Source organism: Mobula hypostoma, chromosome 1 (assembly GCF_963921235.1).
Source record: "Mobula hypostoma chromosome 1, sMobHyp1.1, whole genome shotgun sequence".
Taxonomy (NCBI): Eukaryota; Metazoa; Chordata; class Chondrichthyes; order Myliobatiformes; family Myliobatidae; genus Mobula; species Mobula hypostoma.
Window position 1 is genome coordinate 104,338,493 of NC_086097.1, and position 20,880 is coordinate 104,359,372.

At 43.2% G+C, this 20,880-nt stretch overlaps 1 protein-coding gene across 9 annotated transcripts in view; it reads left to right on the forward strand.

Moving 5' to 3' along the window:
- numb (NUMB endocytic adaptor protein) overlaps positions 1 to 20,880 on the forward strand; it is a 285,368-nt gene that overhangs the window by 237,413 nt on the left and 27,075 nt on the right. For all 9 annotated transcript variants that reach the window (XM_063054289.1, XM_063054296.1, XM_063054281.1 and 6 more), the window contains one exon: positions 18,536 to 18,817. In XM_063054289.1, the coding sequence (XP_062910359.1) occupies positions 18,536 to 18,817 (282 nt within the window). The remainder of the gene's footprint in view (positions 1 to 18,535; positions 18,818 to 20,880) is intronic.

Genomic DNA, 20,880 nt, shown 5'->3' on the forward strand with positions numbered 1-20,880 from the left:
AATCCCTTCCCACCTATGTTCATGACACTTCTCACGCTCTGGATTTTTTCAATGATTTTAAGTTCCCTGGCCCCCACCGCTTTATTGGATGTCCAGTCCCCACCAGGAAGGTCTCAAAGCTCTCCGCTTCATTTTGGATTCCAGACCTAACCAGTTTCCCTCTACCACCACTCTCCTCCGTCTAGCAGAATTAGTCCTTACTCTTAATAATTTCTCCTTTGGCTCCTCCCACTTCCTCCAAACTGAAGGTGTAGCCATGGGCACCCATATGGGTCCCAGCTATGTCTGCCTTTATATTGGCTTTGTGGAACAATCCATGTTCCAAGGCGATACTGGTATCTGTCCCCCCCCCCCCACTTCTCCTTCGCTACATCAGTTCAGTTCAGTTTTCGTTTATTGTCATTTAGAAATGCATGCATTAAAAAATGATACAACGTTCCTCCAGAATGATATCACAAGAAAACACAGGACAAACCAAAACTAAAACTGACAAAACCACATAATTATAACATATAGTTACAACAGTGCAAAGCAATACCATACTTTGATAAAGAGCAGACCATGGGCACAGTAAAAAAAAAGTCTCAAAGTCCCGATAGACTCATCATCCCATGCAGGCGGCAGAAGGGAGGAACTCTCCCTGCCATGAACCTCCAAGTGCCGCCAACTGGCTGATGCAGCACCATTAGAAGCACCTGACCACAGCGGACTCTGAGTCCGTCCGAAAACTTTGAGCCTCCAACCAGCCCCTCCGACACAGCCTCTCTGAGCACCATCCTCTGCCGAGCGCTTCGACTCCGTCCGGGCCGCCGAGCAACAAGCAAAACCGAGGACTCGGGGCCTTCCCCTCCGGAGATTCTGGACCACACAGTAGCAGCAGCAGCGAAGCAGGCATTTCAGAAGTTTCACCAGATGTTCCTCTGTGCTATCACGTCCGTCTCCATCAAATCAGGATTGTGTACAGCATCCTACTTGACAAATAACAGACATCACCACTGGAGTGGCCACTGCGAGCTGCGTCGCGCCGCCATCGATGACTGTATTGACGCTGCTTCCTGCACGCATGCTGAGCTCGTTGACTTCATTAACTTTGCCTCCAACTTTCACCCTGCTCTCAAGTTTACCTGGTCCATTTCTGACACCTCCCTCCCCTTTCTTGATCTTTCTGTCTCTATCTCTGGAGACAGCTTATCTACTGATGTCTACTATAAGCCTACGGACTCTCACAGCTACCTGGACTATTCTTCTTCCCACCCTGCCTCTTGCAAAAATGCCATCCCCTTCCTGCAATTCCTCCGTCTCTGCCGCATCTGTTCTAGGACAAAGGAGATGTCCTCCTTTTTTAAAGAAAGGGGCTTCCCTTCCTCCACCATCAACTCTGCTCTCAAACGCATCTCTCCCATTTCACGCACATCTGCTCTCACCCCATCCTCCCGCCACCCCACTAGGAATAGGGTTCCCCTTGTCCTCATCTACCACCCCACCAGCCTCCAGGTCCAACATATAATTCTCCGTAACTTCCGCCACCTCCAACAGGATCCCACCACTAAGCACATCTTTCCCTCCTCCCCACTTTCTGCTTTCCGCAGTGATCGCTCTCTATGTGACTCCCTTGTCCATTTGTCCCCTTGATCCCTTCCCACTGATCTCCCTCCTGGCACTTATCCTTGCAAGCAGAACAAGTGCCACACATGCCCTTACACTTCCTCCCTCACCACCATTCAGGGCCCCAGACAGTTCTCCCAGGTGAGGCGACACTTCACCTGTGAGTCGGCTGGGGTGATATACTGCGTCCGGTGCTCTCGATGTGGCCTTCTATATATTGGCGGGACCCAACGCAGTCTGGGAGACCGTTTTGCTGAACACCTACAGTCTGTTCGCCAGAATAAGCAGGATCTTCCAGTGGCCACACATTTTAATTCCACGTTCCATTTCCATTCTGATATGTCTATCCACAGCCTCCTCTACTGTCGAGATGAAGCCACACTCAGGTTGGAGGAACAACACCTTATATTCCATCTGGGTAGCCTCCAACCTTATGGCATGAACATTGACTTCTCTAACTTCCTTTAATGCCCCACCTCCCCTTTGTACCCCATCCCTTATTTATTTATTTATTATTATTCTCATTCTCTCTCTCTCTCTCTCTCTCTCTCTCTCTCTCTCTCTCTCACTCTCTCTCACTCTCTCTCACTCTCTCTCACTCTCTCTCACTCTCTCTCACTCTCTCTCTCTCTCTCACTCTCACTATAACTCCTTGCCCATCCTCTGGGCTCCCCTCCCCCTTTCTTTCTCCCTAGGCCTCCCGTCCCATGACCCTCTCCCTTCTCCAGCCTTGTATCCCTTTTGCCAAACAACTTTCCAGCTCTTAGCTCCATCCCTCCCCTTCCTGTCTTCTCTTATCATTTTGGATCTCCCCCTCCCACTTTCAAATCTCTTACTATCTCTACTTTCAGTTAGTCCTGACGAAGGGTCTCGGCCCGAAACGTTGACTGTATCTCTTCCTATAGATGCTGCCTGGCCTGCTGCGTTCACCAGCACTTTTTGTGTGTGTTGCTTGAATTTCCAGCATCTGCAGATTTTCCTCGTGTTTGCACATAATACTTGTCTTCTGCTAAATGAACACTGGGGAGCAGCACTGACTCCCGCTTGGATGCAGCTTCACACTTCACCCAGCATTCCAATGGAGTGCAACGACTCCAAAGCCTCTCTCCTGGGCAGCTGCAAACAGGTGACACCATCGCCCGAGGCCCATTCCTCACCACAACTAAGGTAATGCAGCTCCCCTGTACCAATACGTCAGTGAATTAGACTTGCAGCATACCACATCAAAAATGTCCAACAGGGTTTTGCGATCACAAGAAAAGCAACTGAGACAATCACATGCTGTTAGACTGCACACTGCCTTAACGCACCAACCTCTTTGACGCAGGCAGCAGCACGATCTGCACGAAGCCCAACTCTCCCACCAACAAGCAATCCTCTGATGGGTAGTGTTGCAGCTCTCTCTGTGATTATAAAAAGTACATTTGCAAAAGACAGTAACACCTCTGTTTGGCCCCAAAGAAGCTGCTGTGTACTGCCATCTTATAGGATTGGAAAGCTTCTAAAAACCAAAAAAAGGCAACTAAAAAACGCAAAAAGGAGAGAAAAGATGAAAGCTACCCAATAATAGAGGATGCCAGAAGTTTTTATCAGATATATGGAGTAAAAGAGAGGCCAGAGTGGATGTAGAATCACTAGAAAATGACACTGAAGAGGTAATGAGGGACAGAGAGATGGTGAACAAAGTTAATAAGTGTTTATGTCATTCTTCACTGAAAGACACCAGGAGTATGCCAAAAATTTGAGTGTTGGGGCGGGAGGAGAGAGAGCAGCGCGCTGTGCGTGCGCAGCCCTCCAGTGAAAAATGATATCATATCCGTTAAATAGGGGCCATGGACAATTCTGATTTGATGGAGACGGACGTGAAAGCACAGAGGAACATCTGGAAAAATTTCTGAAACGCTCGTTCGCTGCTGTCGTTACTGCACGGTCGGGAATCTTTTGGAGGGAAGGCCTCAAAATCCCCAGCTTTGCCTGCTGTTAGCGACCGAGACAGAGGTCGAATCGTTGGGATAGAGATGGCGCTCAGTACTCGGTGTCAGAGAGCTAATCAAAGCTTGAACTTTTCGGATGACTCAGAGTCGGACCGTGGTCGGGTATGGCAGGGAGAGTTTTTCTTCCTTCTCCCGTCTGCGTGAGATGTGGGACATCTGAGAGACTTTGAACTGTGCTCATGGACTTCTTCATCAAGTTATGGTATTGTTGCACTGTTGTAACTATATGTTATAATTATGTGGTTTTGTTAGTTTTTTCCAGTCTTGGTCTGTCCTGTGTTTTGTGATAGCACACCGGAGGAAATATTGTATCATTTCTTAATGCATGTATTACTAAATGACAATAAAAGAGGACTGCGTGTCTTCATAATCTAAAAGTGAGTGTAGTTCTTATTACTGAGGAGAAGGTACTTAGGAAGCTGCAAGGTAGATAAGTCACCTGGACCAGATTCGAAGAGTGTGTGGAGGCATTAGTGGTGAGATTTCAAAAAGATTTTGGAATTGTTCTGAATTTACTGAATGGACTGAACTCTGATTTGGAAAAGACAAAAAGTAGAGGTGTGTGTTTCATGATAAACACTCGGTGGTATTCCGATGTGGCAGATTTGTTGAGCTTGTGTACCCCTAACTTTGAGCACCTAATGGTCAAATGCCATCCATTCTAATTTACCTGGGGAGTTCTCCATAATCCTGGTCACAGTTTACATAATATGAGCAGCTGACTATAATCAAGTGCTTGAGATACTGCATAGTGCTGCCTCCAAACAAGAAACAGTCCATTCTGATTCATTTCAAATCATAGTCTTCCACCAGGATCTTCCACCAAGCTTGTTTGAAGAAAGCACTGACCAATTACGCATCAGCGGTCCCAACACACTAGACCACTGTTATACTGAGATAAGAAATGCATTTCATTACATTGGATCACTTGTCTGTTCTCCTCCTACCTGTGTATAGGCAGAGGCTAAAGGGCAAGGCTCCAGAGGTTCGGACAACCAAGGGGTTGTCTGCAAGACTGGGGAGCTGATTATTGACTAAGAGAAGGAAATCAGAAGTCTGTGAGTCAGTTCTTATTGGAGGATTAGAGGTAGAGAGGGTCAGAAACTTTTAATTACTTAGTGTTATTGTTTCAGGGAATCTGTCCTGTCCTCAGCATGTAAATGGAATTATGGAGAAAGTACAGCAATGCCTCTACTTCCTTAGGAGTTTGCGGAGATTTGGCATGACATCTAAAACTTTGATAAACTTCTATTAATGTGTGGTGGAGAGTATATTGACTGGTTGCATCACAGCCTGATATGGAAACACCAATCCCCTTGAATGGAAAATCCTACAAAATGTAGTGGATATGGCCCAGTCCATCACAGGAAAAGCCCTCACAACATTGTGCGCCAAAGGGCCTGTAATGTGCTGAAGATTTCTATGTATGTTGCTATGATTTAACCATTGAGCACATCTACATGAAATGCTGTTGCAGGAAAGCAGCATCAGGGACCCCCACCACCCAGGATATGCTCCCCTCTCACTTTTGCCATCAGGAGGAAGGTATGGGAGCCTCAGGATTCACATCATGAGGTTCAGGAACAGTTATTACCCCTCAACCATCAGGCTCCTGAACCAAAGCGATATAACTTCACTTGCCCCATCATTGAAATGTTCCCACAGCCAACAGACTCACTTTCAAGGACTCTTGTTCTCTATATTTTTTGCTTATTTATTATTATCATTTGTGTCTTTTTGTATTTGCAGTTTGTTGTCTCCTGAACTTGGTTTGAACGCCCTAGTTGGGTGGTCTTTCATTGATTCTGATGCAGGTTATCATTCTATAGATTTATTGAGTATGCCCACAAGAAAATGAATCTCAGGGTTGTATGTGGTGACATATGTGTACTTTCATAATTTTACTTTGAAGTTTGAGTCCATTATGACTATTAATTGACTAGTGGAGTTCTGAGGGGCTGATTTTGGGTCTCTTATTTTCACGTTATATGTCAATAATTTGAATTATGGAATTGACGGCTTTGTGGTCAAGTTTGTGGATAATATAAAGATAGGTGGAGAAGCGAGTAGAGTTGGAAGCAAGAAGTCTGCAAGAAGCACTTGTACAGATTAGGAGAATGGGCAAAGAAGTGGCAGATGGAATATAGTGCAGGGAAGTGCACCTTGGTAGAAGGAATAAACGTGGACTATTTTCTAAACGAGTATAAAATTGATCATTTGCAGGTTGAGTCAGTGACAATCATACCAATGCCCAAGAAAAGCAGGATGAGATGCCACTGGGCACTCACATCTACTGTAATGAAGTGCTTTAAAAGGTTGGTCATGGCTAGAATCAACCCCTGCCAAAGCAAGGACCTGGGCCCGCTACAATTTGACTATCACACAGTAGGTCTACAGCAGATGCAATCTCACCAGCCTTGGATCACCTGGACAACAGCAATACCTATGTCAGGCTACTGTTTGTTGATTACAGCTCAGCATTTAATACAATCAACATTTCTCAGTTCTCATCAACAAGCTCCAAACCTGGGCCTCTATACCTCCCTATGCAACTGTATCCTTGCCTTCCTCACTGGGAAGCCACAGTCAGTGCAGATCAGAAATAACATCATCTCCTTGTTGGCAATCAACAACTGTTGCACCTCAAAAGATGTGTGCTTAGCCAACTGCTCTACTCTTTCAACACCCACAGTTGTGTGGCTAGGCATAGCTCAAATGCCATCTATAGGTTTGCCAACGACCAGCTATTGTTGGCAGAATTTCAAATGGTGACAAAGGGGCATACAGAGGCTAGATAGATCAGCTGGTTAAGTGGTTTCACACAACAACCTTGCACTTGGTGTCAGTAAGGCCAAGGAATTGATTGTGGGCTTCAGGAAGGGGAAGTCAAGGGAGCAAACACCAGTCCTCATCAAGGGATCAGCAGTGGAAAGGGCGAGTAGTTGCAAGTTCCTGGGTGTCAATATCTTTGTGATCCAGGACCCAATAGATTGATGCAGTTACAAAAAAGGCACAACAATGGCTATATTTCATTATGAGTTTGACGACATTTGGTATGTCACCAAAGACCCTCGCAGGTGTACCATGCAGTGCATTCTAACTCTCACTGTCTGGTATGGAGGGACCTGTGCACAGGATTGGAAAAAGCTGCAGAAAGTTGTAAGCTCAGCCAGCTCCATCATGGGTACTAGCCCCTCCAGCATTCAGGACACCATTAAAAGATGATGCCTCAAAGAGGCGGCATACTTCATTAAGGACCCCTATCACTGAGGACATGCCCTTGCTATCATCAAGGAGGAGGTACAAGAGCCTGAAGAGATACAATCAATATTTCAGGGACAGCTTCTTGCCCTCTGCCATCAGATTTCTGAATGGACAATGAACCTATGAACACTATCTCACTATTTTCTGCTCTTTTTTGGCATTCCTCATTTAATTATTTTTATATTATACTTATTGTAATTTATAGCTTTTTTGTTATTAAGTATTACAACGTACTGCTGCCACAGAACAACAAATTTCACTACTTATGCTAGTGACCTGATTCTGATAAGGAACAAAAATGCTATGTTGGCATTAATTTATAGCGTACTGGAATATAAAAGCAAGGCTATAAAGTTAAGGCTTTATAAGGAATTGGTCGGACGACCCTTGGAGAATTGTGTGCAGTTTTGGGCTAGGTACAGAGGGTACAGCCTCAGAACACAACACTGTTCCTTTGGAACAAAATGAGGAATTTCTTTAGCCAGAGAATGGTCAGACTATGGAATTCACTGCCAAGATGGATGTGAAAGCCACGTCATTATGTATATTTAAAGCAGAAATTGATAGGTTCTTAATTCGTAAAGGCTTCAAAAGTTTATGGGTAGAAGGAGAATGGGGTTGTGAAGGATATTAAATCAGTATGACGTAATGGTGGAACAGACTCGATGGGATGATAGCCTAATTCTGCTCCTATGTCTGAAAATGATTTGTGGGCTGCCTTCAAGAGTGAGTCCAAGGAAAGAATCCGGCCTGGATGGAGTTTCTGGCCGAGTACTGAAGACCTGTGCTGACCAACTGGGTGGTGTGTTCACAGATATCTTCAACCTCTTGCTATGTAGTGTGTGATACCCATATGCTTCAAGCAGGCTTCAATCATACTGGTGCCCAAGAAGAGCGTGGTAATCTGCCTCAACGAGGAGGGAGGGGAACATCGACTCAGACCATGAGAGGCCTGCGTCGGGCATTTTCATGCCTTACAAGGCGCAGATTGGAAGTCTGTGTGGGGCACCACTCCTCGCACAGACTAGAGCAATGTGTGATTAAGTGCCTTGCTCAAGGGCACAAACACGCTGCCACAGCTGAGGGTCGACCCAGCAACCTTGAGATCACTAGACGAACGCCTTAACCACTTGGCTACGTGCCTCAATGACTATTGCCTAATGGCACTCAAATCCACAATGAAGTGTTTTGAGAGGCTGGTGTTGAAGCCTATCAGCTCCTGAGTGGCGACTTGGATCGCTCCACCTTGCCTACCGAAGCAACAGGTCTACAGCAGATGCTGTCTCATTGGCTCTTCGCTCAACCCTGGAATATCTGGAGAGCAAAGATGGATCTTTTGGATTACAGCTCAGCATTTAATACCATCGTCCCCTCAAAACTAATTAGTAAACTCCAGGACTCGGGCCTCAATAACCCCTTGTGCAGTTGGATCCTGGATTTCCTCACTTGTAGACCCCAATCAGTTCAGATTGGCAAAAACATCTCCACAATCTCTCATCAGCACAGGAGTGCCACAGGGATGTTTGCTTAGCCCCCTGCTCTGCTCACTTTATACTTATGACTGTGTGGCTAAGTACAGCTCCAATACCATATACAAGTTTGCTGATGTTGTGAGCTGTATCAAAGGGGGGTGATAAATCAGCATACAGGAGGGAGGTTGAAAATTTGGCTGAGTGGTGTAATAACAACAGCCTCTCACTCATTGTCAGTAGGACCAAGGCACTGATTTCAAACTTCAGGGAAACCAGAGGTCCATGGGCCAGTACCCATCAGAGGATCAGAGGTGGAGAGGGTCAGTAACTTTAAATTCCTGAGTGTCACTATCTCAGAGGACCTGTCCTGGACCCGTCAAATAAATATAATTGCACAAAAGCACCTTTACTTCCTCAGGAGTCTGTGGCGATTTGGCATGTCATCAAAAAGTTTGGCAGACTTGTACAGGTGTGTTGTGGAAATGTACTGACTAGTTGCATTACAGCCTGGCGTTGGAACACCAATGCCATTGAGTGGAAAATCCAGCAAAAGGTTGGATTCAGCCTTAAGTACATCACAAGTAAAGCCCTCCCAACCATTGAGCTTCTAAATGAAACGTTGCTGTAGAAAAGCAGCATCCATCAAAAGATCCTCACCAGCCAGGCTATGCTCTTTTCCCTTTGCTGCCATCAGGTGGAAGGTACAAGAGCCTCAGGACCCGCACAACCAGGTTCAAGAACAGTTACTACCCCTCAATCATCAGGCTGTTGAACAAAAGGGGTAACTACAGTCATTCTATTTCTAATGTTCCCACAACTGATGGTCTCACATTAAGGACTCTTTACCTTGTTATTTCATGCTCCTAATTTATTGCTATTTATTTATATTTGCATTTGCACAGTTTGTTGTTCATTGATCCTGTTTACAGTTACTGTTCTATAGATTTGCTAAGTTTCCCTGCAGGAAAAATAATGTCAGGGTTGTACGTGGTGACTCTGATAATAAATTTTACTTTGAACTTTGAACCATGTCTTATAGTCTTATGATCACATAAGCAAAACAGAGAAAAGGAGACCTGCAGCTGTACCAGCGTTAGTCTTTGTAGGTGGTTGAGGGAAGTTCAGTGTCTTAAGGCATGTGGAATCCATGACTTTATTTCAGAGGGATGGAGTACAGAACCAAAGAAGTTGCATTTAATCTTTATGAAGTTATGGACAGCACAGTTTTAGGACCTGGTTGCAAGGTGGAGATGACTGGGAATTAAATATCCAAGGGTATCAGGTAATATGGAAAGATAGGCAGGAAGGCAAAGGAGGTGGTGGGGTGGTGCTCTTGATTAGGAATGAGATCAGGGCGATTGTGAGAGACGATATAAGATCTATGGAGCAGAATGTTGAGTCCATCTGGGTAGAGATTAAGAAAAGCAAAGGGAAAAAAATCACTGGTGGGTGTTGTCTGTGGGCCACCTAATAAAAATATTGCAGTGGCAGATGCGATTAACCAAGAAATAACTGAGGCTTGTAAGAACAGAATGGCAGTTGTCATGGGGGATTTTAACTTCCACGTAGATTGAGTGAATCAGGTTGGTCAAGGAAGTCTTGAGGAGGACTTCATAGAATGCATCCGTGATGGCTTTCTTGAGCAGCGTGTTAGTGAACCTACAAGGAAAAATACTATCTTGGAATCTAGTCCTGTGCAATGAGACAGGTAAGATTAACGATCTTGTAGTCAGGGATCCTCTTGAAAAGATTTTGCATTCAGATGGAGGATGAAATAGTTAGATCTAAAGCTAGTGTATTATACTCGAACAAGGGAGACTACAACGGGATGAGGAAGGAGTTGGCTAATGTGCATTGGGAGCACTGGCTACTTGGTAGGACCGTTAAGGAACAGTGGAATACTTTCAAAGAGATTTTTCACAGTGCTCAACAAAAATATTCCAATCAAAAGTAAGGACAGTAAGTGTGGGGAGAGCCACCCTTGGGTAACTAACGAAATAAAAGAAAGTATCAAATTAAAAGCTCATGTGTACAAAGTAGCAAAGAGTAATGGGAGACTGGAGGACTGGGAAAACTTTAAAAAGCAACAGAGAACACTAAACAAGAAATAAGGATAGGGAAGCTAGAGTATGAAAGTAAATTAGCACAAAATATAAAAACAGATAGCAAAAGCTTTTATACGTTTGCAAGTATATACAGCGGAAGAGGGTGGGTAAAGGCAACGTAGGTCCCCTGGAAAATGACAAGGGGAAATTGGTATTGGGTGATAAGGAAATGGCTGAGGCACTGAATGACTATTTTGTGTCAATCTTTACGGTGGAGGACAAGTCTTATATGCCAGAGAAGAATGTTATGGACGAAATGGGAGGTAAGGACCTGGATAAAATCACTGTCACTAAAGAGATAGTGATGAGCAAACTAGAGGGCCTGAATGTCCAGGTCCCCTGGTCCTAATGGGATGCATCCCAGGGTGCTGAGGGAATTGGCGGAGGTTATAATAGACGCATTGGTAATCATTTACCTAAACTCTCTGAACTCTGGGTAGGTCCTGGCGGATTGGAAGACAGCAAATGTCACGCCACTTTTTAAAAAAGGATGTAGGCAACTATTGGCCAGTTAGCTTAACATCTGTAGTCAGGAAAATGCTTGAAGCTGTCATTAAGGAAGAAATAGCGAAACATTTAGAAAAGAGTGGTGTCATTAGACAGACACAGCATGGATTCAGAAAGGGCAGGTCCTGTTTGACAAACCTATTGGAGTTCTTTGAGGACATAATGAGTGCAGTGGTTAGAGGGGAACAGGTGGATGTTGTATACTTGGATTTCCAGAAAGCATTCGATAAGGTGCCGCACAAGAGACTTATAAATAAGATACGGATGCATGGAGTCGGAGGAAGTGTATTGGCATGGATAATGGATTGGTTAACCAATAGAAGGCAGAGAGTTGGTATAATGGTGTTTCTCTGGTTGACAGTCGGTGGTGAGTGGGTGCAGCAGGGGTCGGTACTGGGCCTGTAGCTGTTTATCATTTGCATTGATGATTTGGAAGAGGGGACTGAGTGTAGCGTAGCAAAATTTGTTGATGACACTAAACTGAGTGGAAAAGCAAGTTGTACCGAGGATGTGGAGAGTCTGCAGAGGGATATAGATATGTTAAGTGAATGGGCCAAGGTCTGGCAGATGGAATACAATGTTGGTGAATGCGAGATCATCCACTTTGGAAGGAATAATAGAAGAGCAGATTATTATTTAAATGGTGAAAGATTGCAGCATGCTGTTGTGCAGAGGGACTTGGGAGTACTTGTTCATGAATCACAAAAAGTTGGCTTGCAGGTACAACAGGTTATTAAGAAGGCAAATGGAATGTTGGCCTTCATTGCTAGAGGGATTGAATTCAAGAGCAGGGAAGTCATGCTGCAACTTATACAGGGTACTGGTGAGGCCGCACCTGGAGTACTGTGTGCAGTTCTGGTCTCCATACTTGACGAAGGATATACTGGTGTTGGAGGCAGTGCAGAGGAGGTTCACCAGGTTGATTCCAGGGATGAAGGGGTTAACCTATGAGGAGAGGTTGAGTCGCCTGGAACTATACTCTCTGGAGTTCAGAACAATGAGAGGGGATCTTATAGAAACATGCAAAATTTTGAAAGGGATAGATAAGATAGAAGTCGGAAAGTTGCTTCCATTGGTAGTTGAGACTAGAATTAGGGGACATTGTGTCAAGATTCAGAGGAGAAGATTTAGGAGGGAGATGAGGAGAAACTGTCTTTCCCAAGAAGTGGTGAATCTGTGGAATTCTCTGCCCAGGGAAGCAGTTGAGGCTTCCTCACTAAATATATTTAAGAAACAGTTAGATAGGTTTTTACATAGTAAGGGAATTGAGGGTTATGGGGAAAAGGCAGGTAGATGGAGCCTAGTTTAGGGACAGATCAACCATGATTTTATTGAATGGCGGGGCAGGCTCGATGGATCGGATGGCCTACTCCTGCTCCTATTTCTTATGTTCTTATGTTATTATACCAGTAGAGTTTTGAAAGACTGCAGAGGATATTTAATGGAAAGATTTGGTGATGAGGAATAAGAAGGGATAGAGATGATCTAATTCTTTTGGAGGGAAGGATGGTACTGACTTCTGAGAACAGTATTCAATTTTCAGTTTTTTGATAAAGAAATGAGAAGAAGCTACTATAATCAGATGACACAGATGTAGGGGTAACAGCTGGAGGTATGAACAAATTGGTTTTCTACTTGGGTTACTATCTGGAATATTCTACTGAAAGAAATTGTAGGAACACTTAAATCCTTAAGCTTGTTTCATCAGTCAGCACTATTGTGGTTGATAGGTAACTTAACCATAAAATTTTCCCTCATAAACTTTAATGTCTCTGACTAGCAAAAGCTGCTTTTCTTCTATGTTGAGTTCCAAGCTTGCTCTCACTGCTTAGCTTCACTCTTGGATTGAATTTTAGGATTTCACTCAAGGTTTCAACATTTTTATTTAACTGCTAGTTCAAAATGCCTAGCATGCATCTGTCATTATCTGCACCATCAACTCTCCAAGTTATTTTAAAAGCCAAGAATCTAAATTGAAAAGAATAAACCTTTTTGTACACATTCTCCATTGTAGCTTAACTCTTAGAATTGCAAGTAACCTGATAAAATTCTGGCTGAAACCAGACAAGAGAATTTATATTGGGGAGTAAAGAATTGACACCTTGCAGAAGAGGAAGGGTGACTGATAAATAGGCACCTAAGTAGGCAAGATGTAGAAAGATTATGGATATCATGTGGGCAAATAGATTTATTGTTGATGGGGGGGCAAGGGTCACCATGGATTTGGTGGGTAGGCGGGCTTGTTTTGGTGTTGGAAATAGATTTAGAGGGAATTCTTAGGTTCAGGATGATGAATTCATTGATGGCTGTTTCTGAAATATCACAGATTCTAAATGGCTTACACAAGTTGGAATGTGAAAGGAGGAGCGAGTGGGGACTACAAAACAGTCAGCCTGACACTAGTGCTAGGAAGATGGCTGGCGTCTGTGAAAGTTGGGCATTTGGAAAGATAATATGATTGGCAAGAATCAATTTCTAATACCATCAAAATTGGCCTTTCTCCAATTTAGAATCACAACCCATGGACCAGACCCATCTTTTTGCATATTTACTTTGAAGCTAATGGCATTGTGGTCACTAGATGCAAAATCTTTTCCTACACAAACTTCTTTCACCTGCCGCATCTTGTTCCCTAAAACGAGATCCAGTATCACGCAGTCTCTCGTTGGGACTTCTACGTACTGGTGAAGGGAACTTTCCTGAACACATTTGACAAACACTATCCCATTTAGTCCTTTTACAGTATGGGATTCCCAGTCAATATATGGAAAGTTAAAATGACCTACTATAACAACCTTGTGCTTCTTGCAATAGGCTGTGATGTTTTTACAGTCCTGCCCCTCCTGCAACCAAGTCTCACTAATGGCTACAATGTCATAATTCCGGGTGTTGATCCATGCCCTGAGCTCATCTGCTCTATGATAATTCTTGCATTAAAATATACGCAGCTCAGGGCATTAGTCACACCATGCTCAACTGTTTGATTCCTGACTTTGTCTGGGGTCTTAACAACACTTGTCTCCACAACTTCTCCACGAACTGTTCTGGCACTCTGGTTCCCATCCCCCTGTAATTCTCACTTAAATCCCACTGTACAGTATGAACAAACCTTCCTGCTAGGATATTAGTCCACCTCCAGGTGAGATGCAAGCCATCCCTTTTATATAGGTCCCACGTTCCTGGGAAAAGAGCCCAATGATCCAAAAATCTTATGCCCTCCCTCCTACACCAACTCCATAACCACGTGTTAAACTGGCCTCACTAGCATGTAGCAGGGATTTCAGGGAGTTAGGTGCTAAGTTAAAGGACAGGACCACCGGGGTTGTGATCTCAGGACTGCTACCCGTGCCACATGCTCGTGAGGACAGAACAAGGAAGATTATACAGTTTAATATGTGGCTAAGGAGTTGGTGTTGGAGGGAAGGCATAAGATTTTTGGATAATTGGGCTCTTTTCCAGGGAAGGTGGGACCTGTACAGAAGGGATGGCTTGCACCTAAACTGGAGGGGGGACTAATATCCTAGCAGGTAGTGAGGAGAGACTTGATAGGGCAAAATTGCAACGGGATGAGTTGCAATGTAAAAGGTGGACAAAATCAAAAAGGGTGAATACAGGACTGAAGGTGCTAGATTTCAATGCACACAGTATACAGAATATGGACTAAGGTAGATGAACGTGTAGCACAGTTACTGATTGCCATGTATGATGTTGTAGTCATCACTGAAAGAAGATTATAGTTGGGAGCTTAATGTCCAAGGATATGCATTGAGTTGAAAGGACAGGCAGGAAGGCAGAGGGGCTGGCGTTGCTCTGTTGGTAAAAAATGAAATCAAATCGGAAGGAGTTGAATCACTATGGATAGAACTAAGGAACTGCAAGGGTAAAAAGGCCCTGATGGGAATTGTATACAGACCCCCAAACAATAGTAAGGATGTTCGGAAAATTAGTTAGGAAATTTAGTTAGAAAAATTCAGTCGCTAGGTATACATGGAGATGTGGTAAATTGGATTAGACATTGGCTCAATGGAAGAAGCCAAAGAGTGGTAGTAGAAAATTGCTTCTCAGAGTGGAGGCCTGTGACTAGTGGGGTGCCACAGGGATCAGTGCTGGGTCCATTGTTATTTGTCATCTATATCAATGATCTGGATGATAATGTGCTAAATTGGATCAGCAAATTTGCTGATGATACAAAGATTGGAGGTGTAGTAGACAGTGAGGAAGGTTTTCAGAGCCTGCAGAGGGACTTGGACCAGCTGGAAAAATGGGCTGAAAAATGGCAGGTGGAGTTTAATACAGACAAGTGTGAGGTATTGCACTGTGGAAGGACAGACCAAGGTAGAACATACAGAGTAAATGGTAAGGCACTGAGGAGTGCAGTAGAACAGAGGGATCTGGGAATACAGATACAAAATTCCCTAAAAGTGGCGTCACAGGTAGATAGGGTCATAAAGAGAGCTTTTGGTACATTGGCCTTTATTAATCAAAGTATTGAGTATAAGAGCTGGAATGTTATGATGAGGTTGTATAAGGCATTGGTGAGGCCGAATCTGGAGTATTGTGTTCAGTTCTGGTCACCAAATTACAGGAAGGATATAAATAAGGTTGAAAGAGTGCAGAGAAGGTTTACAAGGATGTTGCCGGGACTTGAGAAGCTGAGTTACAGAGGAAGGTTGAATAGGTTAGGACTGGAGTGTAAAAGAGTGAGGGGAGATTTGATGGAGGTGTATAAAATTATGATGGGTATAGATAGAGTGAATACAAGCAGGCTTTTTTCCACTGAGGTACATTGGCCTTTATTAATCAAAGTATTGAGTATAAGAGCTGGAATGTTATGATGAGGTTGTATAAGGCATTGGTGAGGCCGAATCTGGAGTATTGTGTTCAGTTTTGGCCACCAAATTACAGGAAAGATATAAATAAGGTTGAAAGAGTGCAGAGAAGGTTTACAAGGATGTTGCCGGGACTTGAGAAACTCAGTTACAGAGAAAGGTTGAATAGGTTAGGACTTTATTCCCTGGAGCGTAGAAGAATGAGGGGAGATTTGATAGAGGTATATAAAATTATGATGGGTATAGATAGAAAAAAAACAGAGGACATGGGTTAATGGTGAGGGGGGAAAGTTTAAAGGGAGCATTGGCGGGGTTTCTTCACACAGAGAGTGGTGGGAGTATGGAATGAGCTGCCAGATGAGGTGGTAAATGCTGGTTCTTTTTTAACATGTAAGAATACATTGGACAGATACATGGATGGGAGGTGTATGGAGGGATATGGTCCGTGTGCAGGTCAGTGGGACTAGGCAGAAAATAGTTCGGCACAGCTAAGAAGGGCCAAAAGGCCTGTTTCTGTGCTGTAGTTTTTCTATGGTTTCTATGTGGCCTATAAATTACAATGGGAGATAGAAAATGCATGCCAATAGTCATGGGGGATTTCAATATGCAGGTAGATTGGGAAAATCGGGTTGCTGCTGGATCCTAAGAGGGGGAATTTCTAGAATGCCTATGAGATGGCTTTTTAGAGCAGCTTGTGGTTGAGCCCTATTGATCAGCTATTCTGGATTGGGTGTTGTGCCATGAACCAGAATTGATTAGAGAGGTTAAGGTAAAAGAACCCTTTGGGGGGAAAGTGATCATAATATGATCGAATTCACCCTGAAATTTGAGAAGGAGAAGCTCAAGCCAGATGTATCAATATTAATATCAATATCAATATAATAAGGGAATTACAGAAGCATGAGAGAAGAGTTGGCTAGAATTGATTGGAAAAGAACACTGGCAGGGATGATGGCGTAACAGCAACGGCTGAAGCAACTTGGAAGGCACAGGGTATATACATCCCAAAGAGGAAGAAGTATTCTAAAGGAACAATGACATGACTGTGGCTAACAAGAGAAGTCAAAGCCAACATAAAAGCCATAGACAGGGCATATAATAGAGCAAAAATTAGTGGAAGTTAGAGGATTGGGAAGCTTTTAAAGACCAACAAAAGGCAACTAAAAAAAGTCATTAACAAGGTAAAGATAGAATATCAAAGTAAGATAGCTAATAATATTAAAGAGGATACCAGCTATTTCTTCAGATACATAGTGTAAAAGAGAGGTGACAGTAGATATTGGACCACTGGAAAACGATGCTGAGTAATACATAGGCACACTTTCTGTTTACCAAGGAAACAATTCTGCAAACCACACTTAGGCTGATTCTTGGCAGAGAATCTTAAATATACTTGTTTCATAGATACTGATCTGATTATCGTTGTTCCACAGTGGTCTCAAGTCACAAAGTAAACCAGCACAGAAGTTGGCTGTTCAGCCCAATACGTCCATGCCGACCAAGGTGCCCAACTAAGCGTTTGGCCCATTCCCTATCTATTTACGTATTTAAATGTCTTTTAAGTATTATTGTACCTGCCTCAGCCATTGAACAGCTTGTCTTATAAAATCATGAGAGGCTTCAGTAGGGTGAATGCAGTCTTTTTTTCATGTAAGGGACACTTAAGTAGCCAAAGCTTGGAAGTCGTGGGATTGGTGTAGATGGGCGAAAAGGTCAGCATGGACGTGGTGGGCCAAAGGACACACTTCTGTGTCCTTTGACTCTGGTTCAGCCACTCCAGAGTACTATGTACATTTCTGGTCACCACATGACAGAAAGTATCTGATTCAACTAGAGAAGGTAACGAGAGCATTCATTATGATATTACCTGAGATGGAGTATAGATAGGCTGTGATTGTTAAGCTTGGAGTAGAGGAGGCAAAGGGGAGAACTGATGGAGCCATGCAAAACCTGAGGGGCTGAAGTAAACTGGTGTATTATTGTTACAAGTACAGTGAAAATCTTCATACTGTTTGCACAGATTATTTTATTACACAGTGCATTGAGGTAAAACAACGACAGGGTGCAGAATAAAGTGTTACAGTTATAGAGGTTGCAGTGCAGCTAGACAGTAAGGTGCAAGGTCTTAGTGAGGTCAAGTGTTCTTATTCCTTCAGGGAACTATTATAACAGTGGGACATGGACAAAGTATTAAGTAGAAAACTTCTGGGGTAAGTGATAAAAGGCTTGCAGGAGATCTGATAAAGGCCATTTCCTAGAGGATGATTGGAAACAGAAATGCACTGTTGAGGGAGTGGTGGCAGCAAGTATTCACACAACATCAAGACAAGCAAGTAAATCAGCAAGGCATGGCAGACTACAGGCCAGTAAATGGGATTAGCATGGACTGCTATTAATGATTATCGTGGTCAAGTGGGCTGATGGGCCTGGTTCTGTGCACTGTGACTGTTTTTCAGGCTGCCTTGTCTGCGACTGAGTTTGTATAAGAGCGCGAGTTCAGAGTGTATTCTTACATTATGTGCATGGTAGGTGATAGTGATGATTAAAGTCTTGTTGATGTTTAACTTGCAGATTCCTATTGGCTTTAAAAGATGAGTTTTTTTTAATGGGCTGCTGTTTCTTTTACTTTGCCAGTCAAAAAATGCCATAAAACATGTTTAAAAAGACTTGCCTTTGAAGAACTTATTCTCACTGTAGCAGTGCTTTTGTAAAAAAATAAAGCATGTGACCTACTTAAGAATATCATGTTTAATTTACAGCTGAAACAGAGAGGACAGTTGTTACCGCTGCTGCTTTTGCTGCAGCCCCATCGATTTCACCATCAGCCCTGTCCACTGTTACAGAAAACAAGGAATCCAACAACATACATGCCATACCCAGAAGGCATGCACCTGCTGAGCAGCTTGCCAGGCAAGGATCTTTCCGAGGATTCCCAGTGTTGAGCCAGACAACATCTCCGTTTAAGAGGCAAATGTCACTTCGAGTAAATGAGTTGCCTTCAACAACACAACGGAAAACTGATTTCCAAATTAAAAATACAGGTGGGAAGTCTTGTTGATTTTTGTTGTTTGGGTTAAAAAGAAGCTTAAATTCTAATGGAGGGACATTATTCATACAGTGGTTTCACAGTGAAAGTATTGGGAGTTGCAGTTTTCAGAAATGTGTAAGTGTCCATTTTGTTTGGATTCCATGGGAATTGTCCTGCTACAAATAAACCCTAAAATAGCTGAGCAAGGTACTAAAAGCATAATGAGACATTGGTTCCCACTGCAGGTATTTGTGTTGGTATGGACAGGTGGAGTGCATATAGACTTAACCTTCCAGGTATTTTACTAAATAGTAGAATTAAAGAAATATCTAACACAGAAGGCGGCAATATGACCCAAAGCCTCCATATCTTCCAGAAAATTAGTTGCACTAATTCTACCTCCTGCCCTTTGCTTCTTGCTTCATAACAGTTCACCTAGTATTGTTTTAAGTGTGCTGAAGAATACTGTTCATCTCCCTCAATCTTTGGATGTTTGATTTTCCTTTCAACTACCTCAGTCCTTTTATCTATTACCTTCAATTTATTTACCTCTGTTCTGACTTCACTGCAGAAGGAAATAGTAAATAGTCCCTTCATAGTCATCTTACCTAGGCTACCTATAAATATCCCCTTAGCTACCTGTATTTTTTTTCTTTAGAAAAAAAGTTTCTTTAGAAAAACTTGTTTTCACGTATAAAATTCTCCAGCTGCAGCAACATACTCTCAGTTGTGGAGTCATAAGATTATACTTTCTCAGTTACTCAGAAACAAGCCCTTTGGCTCAACTCACCCATGCCAACCAAGTTGCCTTCTGGACCTAATCCCATTTGCTTGTATTTGACCTCTATCCCTCTAATGGGGGCACCACAATAATGTAGTGGTTTGCGCAATGTTATTACAGCCTGGGGTATAGGAGTTCAATTCCCATGCCATCTGTAAAAAGTCTGTGAGCATGTAGGCTTCCTCCCACTGTCCAAAGATGTACCAGTTAGTAGGTTAATTGATCATTGCAAATTGTCCTGTGATTAGATTAGCGTTAAATACGTGTGTTGCTGGGCAGTGCAACTTGTTGAGCTGGAAGGGCTCTATCAATAGAGCTGGAATCTCTCAATAAATAAGTAATTCCTATTCTTGAACCTGCCCAAATGTCTTTTAAACATTGTATTCTTGTACCAGCCTCTATCAATTCCTCTGGTAGCTCGTCCCACATACCCACTACCCTCTGTGTGAAAAAGGTTGCTCTTCAGATCCCCTTTAAATCTTTCTCCTCTCACCCTAGACCTGTACCCTCTAGCTTTGGATTTGCCTACCCTGGGGAAAGCTCTGTGACCATCCACCTTATTTATGCCCATTGTGACTTAGCCTGCTCCATTCTGGGGAAAAAGAGTTCCAGTCTGTCCCGTCTGTCTTTGTAACTCAAGCCCCCTAGTCCCAGGAGCATTCCTGTGAATCTTTTCTGCATCTCCCTGGCTTAATCTCATCCTTTATGTAGGTAGGTGACCATAACTTAACACAATATTCAAATGCCGTCTCACCAGCGACTTGTAAATTTGTAATATGGTGCCCCAACTCTTGCACTTAGTGTCCTGACTGACGATAGCAAGCATGCAAAACACACCACCTTCAATACTCTGTCTTCCTGTATTACTATTTTCAGAGAACTATCTACTTGTACCCCTAGGTCTACGGTACTGTAAAGGTCCTCCCATTCTCTGTGTATGTCCTAAACTGCTTTAACTTTGCAATTGTCTGAGTTAAATTCCACCTAACATTCCTCTTCTCTCTTCCCTCCCCACCTACCACTTTCCCAGTTGATGTAAATCCTGTTGTAACCTGACACAATCATCTTCAGTGTGTGTCAAAAAATCTTTTAGTGTCATATCACCTGTATACTCATCCAAACCATTAACATAAGACAAGCAAATATGGAACCATCACACCATGGATCACAGGCCTCCACTCTGTAAACAACCCTCCAATATCACCCTTGACTCCTATCACCAGGTCTATTTTGTGTACAGTTAGCTAGCTCACCTTTGATGCCTTGTGATTTAACTTTTTGAACAAACCCACCAT